Source organism: Odontomachus brunneus, unplaced genomic scaffold (genome assembly GCF_010583005.1).
Source record: "Odontomachus brunneus isolate Ranch 3 - 2012 unplaced genomic scaffold, Obru_v1 Obru_scaffold_042, whole genome shotgun sequence".
Classification (NCBI taxonomy): domain Eukaryota; kingdom Metazoa; phylum Arthropoda; class Insecta; order Hymenoptera; family Formicidae; genus Odontomachus; species Odontomachus brunneus.
This window is the reverse complement of record NW_022639492.1, coordinates 1,432,296-1,448,114: the sequence shown is the minus strand read 5'-3', so window position 1 is coordinate 1,448,114 and position 15,819 is coordinate 1,432,296. Positions and strand designations below refer to the sequence as shown.

Below are 15,819 nucleotides of genomic sequence, written 5' to 3'. Positions count from 1 at the left end.
CTCTCTCTCTCTCTCTCTCTCTCTCTCTCTCTCTCTCTCTCTCTCTCTCAATTTCTGTCTCTTTTTCTGTACTTAATTATATACTCCAACATACTTCTCACTATACTTCAGTATACTTCACGATACTTCACCACTCGACACTTACTTCTTTATACTTCCCTGTTTCTTTCTTTCTCTCCACCTTCCTCTTTCTCTTTTTCTATCTTTCTCTTTCTTTTTTTTTCTCTCTCTCTCTCTCTTTCTCTTCCTCTGCGATTTTCTTTCTTCTCTATTCCGTAACTTTTCTGTCACTTTTCTCTTAAACGCCCATGACAACTCGAGCGCAAAAAAGTAAAAAAAAAAAAAAAAGAAGATTAGACGTGAATTATACAAAACGCGCGTGAAATATCGATACTCGACCCGACAGAAGATTCGCCACGTCAACAATTATTTAAGAATTAAACACACGGAGGAACTCGGGGACTTCCACCGCACACGAGCGACACGAACAGAGAGCGCGTTTAACTTACAACAATGTAGAGGGCAGGAAGGGCTCGTGGGGCACGCAATTTTACACATACGCGGTCCCGAGAAGATTGCGAACAGCTTAATAATTTATACATCTTACTTTGGTTTTTCAGTTTTTCACTTTACCGTTACGTTACCGTGTGTGCATTAAATCGCGCCTTGCTCAAACACTCGCTTCCGCAAACGGAAATCGTCGTGTACAATTTTCTCACTGAGAATATCACATACATCACATATACTTACGAGAGAACAACTTCTCACAAGTTGGATCGCATACAGGCTGACGATTCGATAGTGTCCTAGTCGTCGGGATAGTCGCGGTAATCCGAGGTTTAAAGCTAGTATACTTCTCAGTCGCAGTAAAGGGAGACACACTGGCCTTTATTATGATCTTAGAGGTGTACAGACAAAGGTAGAACGCGCGCTAGGCACATGAATCGACATCAGCGTGTTATTAACACCAGCAGTCCCTCGGTAGATTTTGTGCGTGCGCTCTTTTGCAAGTACTAAGAGAGATTCGCCGTATATCTATATATACGTATATATACGTATATCGTACCTTGCGAATTAGAGAATTATATTTACGCTTTGCAACCGCCTCCACTTTTCTCCTTCCCTCCCTTATCGCCCTATTCGCTCACATCCCGTCCTCTCTCTCTCTCTCTCTCTCTTTCTCTCTCTCTCTTGCAAACGTTCGCCCTGACATTCTGCAACGGCAGGTGTCTCGTTTCCCACGCTCTTCTCCCTTTTTTTCCGCGACCGGCGGGTGTTCCTGGAACTTTTTTCACGCCTTTTATTTTCACGCACGCGGGTTCTGATGATTTCAGATCTGCCTTATTTCGCGCACATTCGGCGTCGGCCGCTGGCTTCAATGATGGAATTCGTGATAAAAGTCAGCCGTGCGGCGTAAATATGACATCAGACGAATAATTCTCTCGCGGATAAATGTTTCTTATGATTTTTGCGAGTCACGTCATGTCGTGTCAGAAATTTTATTGTTGTTTATACACGCATGTCCTAAAATTAACGTTAATTGGTAATCAAAGTAACCTTAACACATAGTATAATACTAAATTATTAGCAAGTTATAAAAATAGAATCGAAAAGTAACGCGTTATCTGTAACACTATTGTTACTACGAGTTATTTTTTTCCACTACACGGAGAAAAATAATTTTGCTCTTTTAGCAAAATCGTCATTGCTATTACATATTCGTAGCGATATCAAAAAAATTTAGTTAAAAATTTAATTAAAAATAAAAATTATTAAAATATATATTTAAATATAAAATATTTATATTTAAAATAATAAATAATAATAATAATAATATAAATAATTTTTATATTTATATTTATATTTAAATATTTATATTTAAATATATATTTAAATATATTTAAAATTATTAAAATTATTAAAAATTTAGTTAAATTATTCGTTATCAGAGCAGAAGTAGTTTCGTTGCCAGGATAGAAAAAATTTGTTGAGTGTATTTGTCCTAAGAATCACGTTAATTTGCTATTGATGCAAAGTAATGTATCCTTAGCAAATTTATTTGTTATTAAAGCAAAACTGCAACTGCCTATACAAATTCATCATGGTTCTTATAGTAAAATAATTTGTAGATTTAGCAAATTATATCCAGCAAATAGTGATTAGTACTCTTAGCAAATCTTTTTGCTGTCCATATAATAACGAAAAGATTTTGCTGGGCCAACGAATTATTTTTCTCCGTGTGGGTTTCTGAAGGATATATGTCATGGCTGCCTCCAGTTTTATGGCTGCACTTTAAATATGCAAATGTATTATATACCGTTGAAAAAGCCATACTTTTAGCTTAATAAACAGAAATTGATTTGAATCAGTTTAGTTGTCTTCAAGTAAAACTGAAGATGAATGTTGATAGAGTCTATTTGCGTGTAATTATGTACGAGTTTCGAAGTAGAACAAGCATTTCGAATACCGTAAGAAATATTTGCGATGTGTTTGGAAATAATTTGATTTTAATCTGCGAGAGACAATTCTCAAAATTTAAATGAGATGATTTTAACTTCGAAAATCAGCTATACTCCGATTGGCCTTCTGGCATTGATAGCGACATTGTGTGCAATTTAATAGATATCAATTTACGAATTTCGACACATGAAGTGGCTGAAAGATTAAACGTCGACAAATCGACTGTATTTCGGTATTTAAAAAAACTTACAATTTAAAGCTCAATATTTACGTGTCACGTAATCTGATAGAAGAGAATAAAATGGACCAAATCTCTACAGCCAATTCCTTGCTTGGCCGATTAAACACTAATTTGTTTCTGAATCGATTAGTAATGAGAAATGAAAAATGGATCTAATATGATAATGTAGAATGGAAACAGATTTGAAAGCAGAACAATGAACGCAGTCAGTCTATAACAAAAGTCGATTTGTATCCTCGGAAGATTATGCTGTCTCTATAGTGGTGTTGCAAAAGAATATTCTGAGCTGCTTCCAGTTGGCGAAATGATGAAGGATAGATGCTAAAATTTTAAATTTAACAATTTACGTCACAAATACGAAATGTGTATTACTGTATAGTCTGTCCTACATCAGATTTTCGAAGCAAGGAATTTTATGTACTTAAAAAATAATTTTTCCAAACTTTGCGAGTACAATAAAACAATAAGCTGTCATTGTGATAACTTTACGTTAATAGTCACGTACAGAAAAATATTCTACTGCTAAGAAAAGCGGTTATTCAGTTCGCTTTCCTTCTTTTAAGTGATATTTACTTTTAACAAAGAATATTTTCTTAATAATAATCTTAAGATATATATAAGATATATTTATTACAAATTTTAGAAAAACTTATCATCATGTGCTTAAAAAAGTATCTATTTTCTAACAAGAATATTATAAAATATTATTTAAAAAACAGTTGATTCAACTTTATTGAGCAAACCAAATTTTTTGTTTAATTTAATATATTTTTGACTAAAATGTTAAACTTATAAGATTCAGAATGTATTATGAATAAATTTAATGCTCGTAATGAACTTATATGATATATAAACTTGTAAAATCTTTGAAACAGATACTTGACTTGAATACAATATGAATTTTTCTGTATGCAGAAACGAATTTGCACGGTTATAAAAGTAACCTAATTACACTATGTGTTAAGGTTATTTTGTCAGTTAGTATACAATTAATATCTCGTTCAACATTTGTCGAGAAATGATGTTATTGCGCGAACGCAAGTGGAATATTCGATTTGGTGTATCGTCGTCGATGTCAGGTAATTTAAAGTTCATAAAAAGTTGCAAATACACTCAATTGAAATACTTTCTTATCAAAATATTCACTCGAGGGCAAAGATATTCGAGAGAGGAAAGAAATAACGCACGTGACAAGTATAATCGAATTTTAATTTCTGCTCCTTACTCCGTCCCGTTGTAAAGCCCGTAAACAAGCGCACACAATTGATATGATTCGCTCACAACCCATAAATGTATACCTACTTTACACGCATTCGCCTGTATTGTACAGATACAAAATACATATATATATATATATACATATATATATACATATATATACATATATATATTATACAGACATGCCGAACTTGCAGAATGTGACTGTACGAGCTTCGAGTGACAGTCGTTTTCGTTGTTTTGTCCAACACTTCGCTTAATCTTCCACCGATACGCAGTGTCTCCGTTTTCTCCAGGCTAAATTCATCGAAACAGATCTCGACGCTACTCTGTGAGAGGAGCAAACTCGAGAAACAGGATTTAAATACAAAGGTTCCGAAAGTTTTACAAACCGTTTTACAAATTACATTATTGCGAATTAGCTCAAACCTGTACTTTGTGAGAAAAATTCTTTAATCCCGCAGCTAATTTAATCCCCCGCGTATTAATTAACGTTTTATATAATCATATTACAGTTAATGAACTTAAAAGTGTTAACGTTACACGGTTTAAAATGTGCTCGAACTGGATATTAATAGCGTGTGTCTGACGAATGGAAAAATCGAAAAGCTCGCGCATCAATACACGATTATAAATAGAACATTTCTCTTCGCGGAAGTATTTAAAAAAATATAAATTTTATACTCTCATGTCTCTCGTTAACAAAAAAAGGTGACATAAATATAGGTCCGAAAATTTATGATATTTTCGAAAGTTATCGTTAACTTTATGCTGAAATTTCAAATTGCTTTGTTTTTTAATTTTTTTTCGTCCTAATTGAAAGATGGAGTGCTTTTTATAAACCAGATAGTAGAAATATAGGTCCGAAAATTTATGATATTTTCGAAAGTTATCGTTAACTTTATGCTGAAATTTCAAATTGCTTTGTTTTTTAATTTTTTTTCGTCCTAATTGAAAGATGGAGTGCTTTTTATAAACCAGATAGTAGAAATATAGGTCCGAAAATTTATGATATTTTCGAAAGTTATCGTTAACTTTATGCTGAAATTTCAAATTGCTTTGTTTTTTAATTTTTTTTCGTCCTAATTGAAAGATGGAGTGCTTTTTATAAACCAGATAGTAGAATATCTTTGCAACAACGTTGTCAGCATCATGACGAAAACTTTTTAACGGATTACAATTCTGCGTCAACGTATTGCCATTAATTTGCCGTTATTTGAATTTGCCGTGAGGAATTCACGTGAGTTAAATGCAACATACATAATGCTGTCTCACCTTGTTCCTAGTTTGTTTAAATTAATTCCAGTTTGTTGTCGATTACACACAGCAATCACAGACAGTTGGCTATCTAGGATTTATATCTAAAAGCGCATAAATCGTAGACTCATTGTACGTAATTGTAATTGACGATATTTTCCAATTTCAAGAAATACACCGAAGCTATTTTCGTCAAAAAACGAATAATTACTGTTTCTAAATTGAGCAGTCCTAATCATTATTCTATTGTTCTGCCTTTATATATATACATCAATTGTACATTCACACATTTACTATAACATTTCTTTATTCTTTTAATAAGTGTTTATAACAAAGTTACAATCATTATTTTCACGTAATTTCCGTGCGAACACACTGCGGAAAAGTATCGTCGACAATTCGTTGCGTTGAAGGTGATGGCTGACTGATTACACCAGCCAGCGAAATTAATCGCGAAACTTGGAGATCGAACTGCAACGAGAATGGAGGCACTGCTAAACGGTCTTACCGAGTCCCAATTCCATCGAGACCATCAGTAACTCTCTCCACACATCTCCCCAATTCCTGATCTCTGTCGCGGGGATACTTTAGGCCAGCAGATTGTCTCGATTGCAGCATCCTAGGGATGTACCTGTTCGGGGGTAAGTTTTGCATGTGGACGGACCGGAGTCGGCCCTGCACCTGTACCGAGGTGGTCTCACGGCACCCAATGTGTCGCTGTGATCGCAAACATTTCAACGACATCGTCTGGGCACTAGTCACTGTCTTTCAGGTACCACTGTTCCTCCCTCTCTTACGCTATTATTACGTGTTAAGAAGACACTCGTGCACAAACACACACACACACACACACACACACACACATTCACACACAATATGCGCACCCACCTTTGCGTGGACAAACTTTTGTACAATTACACGACATTTTCTTCCACCTGTGAGTCCTTGTTATATATGTTTTCTCTGTATATATATACTCCCCCCCTCCTGTTTTATACACACACATTTCCCCGTGTCGAGCAAACGGATTCCCGATCCCTTTGCTCTTTACCGTCCACTTACACTTGGTCCATTCTTGTCGTCCCTTGTTATTCGTACAGACGACAAAGCCTTTTAATGGTTGCTTTGTATTTATATGCGTGCAGCGGTATATATGTATTGATATACATGTCGACGTATTTACGTTTTTCGTATTGTACTCATCGCTCGTTCGCAGATGGAAAACTCCGCGACAGAGAGGATTCACACACACGCATTACACACACGCGCGCGCGCGCGCGCACACACACATACACACACATACACGCGCGCGCGCGCACGCGTGTACACGCGAGCGTATTGAACTCGATTCCCCGTTCACATATCATCTACAAAGCGACTAATGTGTATGCGTGTGTGTATATCTGACAGCCGTTCCAATGAGCTTCTCGCATCCCATCATGTGTTTTCGTTTACACCCACACCCTCAGTGCGGTCGGATGACGTATCGGGGATTACTCTAAATTTATTGTTGCGATAAGTAAAGAATTTATTACGTATCATCGGCGACTATTTACTTATGAGCACGTAAGTTGATGCAACGGCACAAAATAGTGACATAACATGTCCACAGTCGCATTACAATTGTATATATCATTGACATCGACATATGAATATCTGGACGGAGTATGCTGTCGATTAAAATCAAGGGTAAATTGTATCAATTTGCCACAAGGGGATAAGTGCGCTTTTCGCCAAGGAACGGCACTGCCTTCGAGTCATTCGACTCGACTCATCATCCTACGTGCTTGCTTTGCTTGTATATATGTTATAATACATAGATACCCAATGAAAAATTTTTCATATATAATTATATAAAATTATATAAAATTATATAAAATTATATAAAATTATATATAATTATATATAATTATATATTATTATATATTATTATATATCAAATTTGTCCATTCATGTTCATACATTCTACTTATATATATTCTTACTTATATATTCTTACTTATATATTCTTACTTATATATATTCTACTTATATATATAATTATATATAATTATGTATAATTATATATATAAATTCATATATAATTTTACATAATTACATAAATTACATAAATTACATATAAAATATGTAATTACATAAATTACATATTTTACATAAATTTATATGTAATTATATATATTGTTATACATAATTGTGTATAATTATATATAATTTTATATGATTATATATAATTATACATAATTATGTATGGACAAATTTCATACAAAATTTTGCATGAAAAATTTTTCATCGGGTAAGTTACAGTATATTAAAGGGACTGGAGGGTTAGACTGCCTGAAAATCGTGCTTGTTTTTCCACAATTTTTTATGACAAACTGAATGAATATGCGAAAGTGTTATTTTGACGCGTATTTATACAACATATAAAGAGAAGAAAAATATAATTTTGATGATCAAATATTTAATATAAGTGTATGATACATGCAGTTAAAATATATTTTGTTTTCCTTTCAAGATCGTTATTTTGCAGTAATATCTTGACTCCCGGTGGTTCAATTAAGCTGAATTTTAGGTAGAAAATTTCCGTAAGCTTGTCGTTATTGGGTGAACATAATAAAAATTGAGTAAAAGATAACAAAATTGGAAATATCTTAATGGAATATTATTAAAATTTTCAGTTCTTTTATAGTAAAAAAAATTAATATTTCAAAATTAAATATTTTCACAAGTTTATCAGTGGTTCACCCGATAATAACGAGTTTACGGAAATTTTCTACCTAAAATTCAGATTAATTGAACCACCGAGAGTCAAGATATTACTGCAAAATGACAACCGAAATATATTTGAACTGCGAAATATATTTTAAATGTACCATACACTTATATTGAGTATTTGTTCATCAAAATTATATTTTTCTTCTCTTTATATGTTGTCAAAATAACACTTTCGCACATTCGTTCAGTTTGTCATAAAAAATTGTGAAAAAACAAACACGATTTTCAGACAGTCTGACCCTCCAGTGTTCTTAATGTATTAAATCATATTACAGTGCATTAATGTAATAAATCGTATTATAGTATATTAATGTAATAAATTATTTAAAGAATGCTACTTCAGTTTATTGCAAACGAACAGCTCACAGTTCCAGTGCGAACTGTTACAGAACCGAATATATCCAAAGAAATCACAGCGGAACTGCTGGAAGAATCTTAACTTCAGAATAGTAACTTTTTTCTTTTACTATTAATTAGACCTTCCTTTCGTAGAACGCTGCGTCCATATATCCATATGTTGTTGATCGTTAACAAAACTCGTCCGCTGAATGTCTTTGTACGCGCGAAGATTGATTAATTATCGTGAGTCTGACGTAACGCTCTAACATAGCTGTGACTCGCGCATGCAAATGACAATTTTACTAACACTTAAACGCTCGGTAAATGTTGAATTAATTCTTTCTCTTTTTTGTAATATATCCCATTAGTGGTTTCTTAATTTAGAAACAGACATATCGCGCGTCATCAGTCTGGAAGTTAAATTGAGGGTAAATCGAAGAGAGTCTCGCGATAAAAATAAATAGACGTATACGTGGATAGACGCGAAAAGATTCATGAGGAGTGATTCGCGATGGGACACTCTGGACGCATGTATTTTCACAAAATACCGTGACACTGGTTGGCAAAACGTTTCTTGCGTATCACCCGCGACTATGGATGCAGTACGGATGCGATACTGATCTTTCCGTTTCTTTCCTTTCTTCATATTTGTACATCTATTTTCTACGACTGCATGTGTTCAAGCGATCTTAATAAACGCAATTTGACTGACATCACGTTTCAAAAATTGTTTCCATCCTCGAATGTAATTTACATGTATCGAATTGTTTACTTCTTATTCGTATTTCTCTGTACAAATCACACGACTTGGACATAACTATATCAATACATACACAGAATGTTTATATAATTATTATTATATTATAAATATATATATATATATATAGAAGCATTTTCAGTATATAAGATGTATGACGGTGACATAATTATCTCATAAATGTGCATAAAAATTGGGTGAATCTAAATACAAAAGTTGCATACAGTTTTCTGAACAGATACATAAAAATTTGAGTTATCATTTAAAAGAGATTAGCGAATGATTGCATGTGATACAGTAGATAAAGTTTGGTAGAAACGGCGCCTCTAAGCCGATTCTATAAAAGAGTAAAATGTAGCCGATTTTTGCCCCCAAGCCGGTATATAAAATTTGCATAGTTTCTGATGGCTTCTAGCCGTAAAATCACGTTGACATTCATTTGCTGTCAACGTGTGGGAAAAATGAGTGAAAACCTCGAAAATGGATCATTTATAACCCTTAATCTTATGTCTTTATTGTTTTTATTTGTAGTTTTTTGGTTGTAAAATTATTAATAGTGAAATTTATTTGCCGTTAAAATGAGTGAAAACCCTAAAAATTGCAATGAAATGTTATATTTGTTAAGTATATCATTTGGTAATAGAAAAAATCGCTTTATCCACATAATATATATCGATATACATCGGCGATTTGGTATTAGTAGGTCTATGTATGAATACAAGCATTTCAGTGCAGTACACTGAATCGCTCGTAATCATTTGTTAATCTTTTTTAATTAACAACTCTAAACTTTACGTGATTGTTCACAAAATTATGTACCACTCATTTCCTAGTTTAACCCAATTTACGTGCACATATGGAATAATTATGTTACTTTTAGATACTAGTATATAAAATACAGTTCTACATTAGTCAGTATTCATAGTCCTTTATCATATCACAAGTAATCATAGCTTTATGAATCTCTGATTCATTGTTAATCTTCAGTTATTTCTAGAATATTGATGCTAAATAATAGCTAAATAATAAGAACAGCTAAATAATAGTCTACGAATATATGCGCATCTGTAATTAATTATATTCTCAAAGATATACATAATTTACAACTATTTATAACTATGAATAACATAATAGAAACTGTTAATTGAATTGATCAACGCAATTTAAATTTACGATAATATATAAATTTAATATTTATACTTGATCAAGTTTTTTGTTATATAATAATAATTTATTTTATAGTTATCATAATTATGAACTGAATTATTTGATAGTTTTATCATAGTTACCTGAAAACTATTAATTACCTGAGAACTATTGTCGTTAATTTTAATATGGAGAGTTCATTGTATTCGTGCATTGCATTGTTTTATTTAGACAAAGATTTGAAATATTCTAGAACATTCGTTACATTTTGCAAATATATGCTAAAGTAACTTGAAATTTTGATCAGACATGTGTGAGATTCTTACTTATCTGCGCATGCTTCTTACAGTACGTAAGAACACTTTCGGCACGCTTTGAAAACGAAAACGTCTTGCCGATCATGTGTCTTGTCAGATAAATGTAGATATATGCGTCACTATATATGTAGCGGGAGTCTTTCCCTCTCTTCTTTTTATATAGATCCTCACGCAGGAAGATTGGAACGTCGTCCTCTTCAACGGTATGCAGAAAACCTCGCACTGGGCTGCACTCTACTTCGTGGCGTTGATGACTTTCGGCAATTATGTTCTCTTCAATCTTCTAGTTGCCATTCTCGTTGAAGGTTTCTCGTCAGAGGTAGGCGCTAATCAGCAACGCCACTAACATGCTTTTTCATTCCATTTTGTCTTATCTACGTGAGAAAAATGCCACGTTAAAAACATTAGGTTAGGTTAAAGAAAGCAGAATATCTTTTAAGTTTTTCTTGAAGTGAAATTCCTTTCGAAGAGTGCAGTGACAATCAAATTATTCAAATGAATTTTCACTGATGTAGACATAGGATGAATTTTCTATTAGAAAGAAGAACGGATTTAGTTGGACTATAAATCATGTTAGTTATGTGCTTTGTTTACGTACTTATCGTCAAGGGAACAGTAGAAACAAAATTGCAAAATGTCCCTTTAAAAGGTAGATACTTCTTCCTGAGTTTCATCAAAATCGTAACGATATTATAAATAACGATATTAAAAATTTTAAAAATATTATAGCTTTTCATAGAAATATTGTATGCAATATATTTCAAGAATACAGCCTTAGCAGAAAACTTGCTTCTTTTCACAATCTACAAAATTACTCCATTCTTTAGATGAAAAGCCGGATATCGTCTTAGAAACCTTACAAGTGCTGCCAGAACGTTGGTGGAAGATAATAGGAAACAATAGGGATTACTTGGTAGAAAGAATAAGTCGCTTTTAATAAAATTACTTGATTCATTTTTCTATCACGAAGTCCATCAAAACTTTTTTGCACTCACACACAATATTTATAGGTTTTCTGAAATTTTAACGCACGACCGTGCGTGAATCGTCGTATCTGTATGCGGGCACACATGTGTCAGATATAACGTGATAATTGACGATGTATTTCACAGAGAAACGAAAGGAGAGAACGAGAACAGAGAGAAATGGAAAAAAGGCTCGCCGCGAAAGAGGCCGGGATGGGCAGCGAGGACGGATCATCGAGGGTGTCAAGATCGCATTCAATCTCTGACAGCGATACGTACACCCAGGTACTTGTCCGATCACTTCTAATAAATAAACCCTGTCAAAGTATTCCATGCTCGATCGTTTATTCTATGTCGCTGTCATGTGAAGAAGATTAATCGCAAAGGATTGACCCAAAACATCAATTTACTTCTATTGTGGAATATTCTTTTCGTCCACTTCTCTTTTCAAATGTTTCGCAGCGAACAAACCACAGCCGTGAGTACTGTGAGACACACTCTGTAAATATTTGAAAAGATTTAATATGCGTAAAGTAATTAAAATTAACGCCTCGCTTTGCGCATTCACTTGACGCGAGACGCTGCCGCGTCTCTTTATATATATATAAGAATTTATGGCGATTACTGCTGATAACAAAGAATAAGAATCAAAATTATTAACTATTGATATTAACATAATATTAACAGATGAATCTTAAATTTATGTAAAGTGATTATAAATAATACGCGTTCTGAGTTACTCAGCGAGGAGCCTTTTTAGTTTTTGATATATTTCAGATTTAAATGATTGTAACCTTTGTACTTGATTGTACTATTGTCTTTTCATTGTATTCTTGTGTTTACATTAATTTTATGTTATTCTTTTTTATATTAGTTTAATTGGCCTTTGAGATTATTGTATTTTTTTGTTTACAGTTTCGACACAAATATAACAAAGCGATGCTTCATTCGAAATATCTCGAACTAATTATAAAAACAGCAAATTTATAAAAAATTACAGTAAAAATGCCGAATAGAACCACCTTCCAATGATCTTGATGTCAATATATATTATCAAAGGCAACCTCCTGTCCCGGCATTTTTACAAAAATTACATACTAGATATAATTTATAATTTTTTCTAAAAATGTCTCTTCCTTTCATATATGTTCTTCTATATTATATTATATTATATTAGTTTTATAAATTATATCATATATTTTTATAGTTGTGAAATTAAGATTTTTAATGTTAATCTGAAATACTCCTGCCTTCTATACAGCATTTTTACCAAAATTATATACTAAATATAATTTAAATTTTTTTCTAAAAAGTCTTCCTTTTATATATGTTCTTCTATATTATATTATATTAGTTTTATAAATTATACTAATAAAACTGTAAATTATAATTTATAGTTGTGAAACTTTAAGATTTTAAATGTTAATCTGAAATACTTCACACACAAGAACTGGAAAGGGGGATCGCAACGGTCAATTTAGTTCGTATATTATTTAAAATTGTAGGTTCCATAATATATATCTCAAGATTTTTATCTTTTGTATAAAATCTAAATTATTATCCATATTTATCGAATTTATCAAAGTGTGGATGTATAAGCTACAATCACTTAGTTTGCTATCATTACAAAAACATAGTAACCACTATGTAGTGATCACTAGTAAAAAATGTAATATAAACGATGGCAAATGATTGTATCGTAATTATTTTTGTACGGAGCCGCAAGATGTTAGCGTCGTAATAATTAAGGGGACTGGAGAGTCAAATTGCCTGATAATAGAAAATTTCAGTAAGCTTGTCGTTATCGTGTGAACCACTCAAACTCGTGAAAATGTTTAATTTTGAAATATTAATTTTTTTACTATAAAAGAACTGAAAATTTAATAATATTCCATATTATATTTGCAATTTTGTTAACTTTCACTCAATTTCTATTATAGTGATTCACACGATAACGACAAACTTACGGAAATTTTCTACCTAAAATTCAGCTTAACTGAACCATCGAGAGTCAAGATATTACTGCAAAATGACGATCTTGAAAAGAAGAACCAAATATATTTTAACTGCATGTACCATACACTTATATTGAGTATTTGATCATCAAAATTATGTTTCTTCTCTTTATAGGTTGTATAAAACGTCAAAATAACACTTGTCATAAAAAATTGTGAAAGAAACAAGCACGATTTTCAGGCAATTTGACCCTCCAGTCCCCTTAAAGGATCCCGCTGATCGGCATATCGATCTCGGCGATCGCACGGCGTTATCTCGTCACCTTGCATCATTCGCAGGACAGAAAGAATTCGTGCCAAAGCGCGGAAGAGCTGAGAAAGTACAAAGACAACAGAGAGAAACAGAACAGGGTGTGGAAGCAACCGATCGATGAGCCCAAATGTAACATCCAGAAGGAGAGCAAGATGATGGGCGTGTCGGGGCAGCCGCCGATAATCACTCACACGGCGGCCACCCCTCAAGACTCCCCGAACACCACGTTGGATGTCGGCTACAGAGATCTCAATTACCGGGCAGTTTATCCCGTAACTGCTCTTTCAATTGAGTCCATCGATCGATCTGGTGTATGTCATTTCATTTCGATAGACGACTACTCTCGGGTGTGGCGACACACAAGGCAAATTGTTTGTCGCAATTCGCGAGAGACACTCGAGGTTGATGGATTGCAATGCATAGATTGTCTACGACGGCATTAAATCGCCGAGTTTTACAAGGCAGCAATCCTCGAAATGTTGCCGTTCGTTCTTTCTCACAAAAGATATTACTGCGTGGTTTTTGAAATTTTAAATGTAATTTAAAAAGTAATTTTTTTAGAAAAGACAACATCTCACTCACGTGTATGTCAAGGTCATGATCTTGAATAACTTTTGAAATATTCAGCCGGTAGTCATTGTCCATTAAACAGTTATTAACGAATAAAGTTTGATGAGACAAATGTACGTAATTTTTTTACTATACAGGATATTCAAAAGAAAGTTTCAAGATTTACAGGATAAATAGTACTTATTATACTGAGTAAAAAATGTTTAGTAAACGTAGGTCGAAAAATTAATTTTTTCAGAGCATATATATATATATATCCTTTATTAAAATATTTATTGAAAACAAATTTTAAGAAATTATATTGAGTTGAGTCCAATTAGGTTTGTTTTTGAGGGAGAAGACATGTCTTCTGTACGCATTCATATTTATTATTTTTATATAAAAGTCAGTTGAAAGTCGTTCGTTTTATTGAACTTCTTTTACTAATAAATTTTAATGGAAAATAAGCGCGCGGCCTAAAAATTTTCAAAAATTCAAGATCATAACTTTAGCAACATATACAAAGGTATAATCAGGTGTTCCCTTTTCTAAATAATTACTATTTAAAATATCGTAACGTAAAATACAAGAGAGTAAAGCATTGCATACGTAATGATGCATCCACATTGATGCCCGCAATGGAAGTTTATTCTTTCGTATTAAATTTGCTCTTGCGTAGAATGCAAAAGTCTCGATGAAGTTTCTCTCTCAGACGATTTCGCGGCTGAAAGCTTTCTATCGAATATCGTTCGAATGTCGAATTAGAGAACAGTTGTGTCACAAAAAATATAATAATCACGAGCGCGCTGTATTTACAGAGTCAGTGCAGCATACCCTCAGGGTTGTTGAAGCTACCCGATGTGTCCCATAAAATACCGGCGAATAACTTAATAGCTAGCCAATTCCCGAGACGGATAAGCCTCGTCACGGCCGTTGTTAATCCCCAGACGAGGGACTCGAGCTCCAGGTATTTGCTATATTTGAACGTTCTCTCTTTCGTATCGATGATAAATACTCTGTTCCCGTGTCCCTGATACTTTTCTCCCTCTTATCAGTCCACCGAGAATACAGAGAGGATACTCGTGGCGCTTGTCACGGCCATCTCTGAGGAGAAAACGATGGTCGCAAGGTGACGATGAGAACACCAGTCATACTACCGTACTTAATAACGGGCGTAGTACTCTCGTTGGATCCAATCCAACGTAAGTCGAAACAATCTCACTTGTCCCAGATAGAAAAAAGAAGTAATAATTCATGAAATTCTCGGTTACCGGACACCATTATAGTGTACATAGTAGGATAACTTTTGAAGGATAACACTCGATAGAAGAAATGTTGAGTTACTTAAAATTTGTCTATCACTTTTCTTTTTCTATCTATTTTTCTATCTGACAAAAAAATGATCAAAAATGTCATTTAATAAGCTTTCTCTCCTCCTTCTTACTTCTAATACCGATATTTTTCTGCCCCCTTTCTCTCTCTCTCTCTCTCTCTCTCTCTCTCTCTCTCTCTCTCTCTCTCTCTCTC

At 33.4% G+C, this 15,819-nt stretch overlaps 1 protein-coding gene across 12 annotated transcripts in view; it reads left to right on the top strand.

Moving 5' to 3' along the window:
• Window positions 1–15,819, top strand: part of LOC116844557 (voltage-dependent T-type calcium channel subunit alpha-1G-like) — a 173,387-nt gene that overhangs the window by 138,668 nt on the left and 18,900 nt on the right. For 9 of the 12 annotated variants that reach the window (XM_032816235.1, XM_032816225.1, XM_032816229.1 and 6 more), the window contains 6 exons: window positions 5,792–5,948; window positions 10,674–10,829; window positions 11,623–11,760; window positions 13,770–14,054; window positions 15,111–15,259; window positions 15,348–15,494. In XM_032816235.1, the coding sequence (XP_032672126.1) occupies window positions 5,792–5,948; window positions 10,674–10,829; window positions 11,623–11,760; window positions 13,770–14,054; window positions 15,111–15,259; window positions 15,348–15,494 (1,032 nt within the window). The remainder of the gene's footprint in view (window positions 1–5,791; window positions 5,949–10,673; window positions 10,830–11,622; window positions 11,761–13,769; window positions 14,055–15,110; window positions 15,260–15,347; window positions 15,495–15,819) is intronic. The other 3 variants (XM_032816238.1, XM_032816228.1, XM_032816231.1) reach the window with 2 other exon arrangements.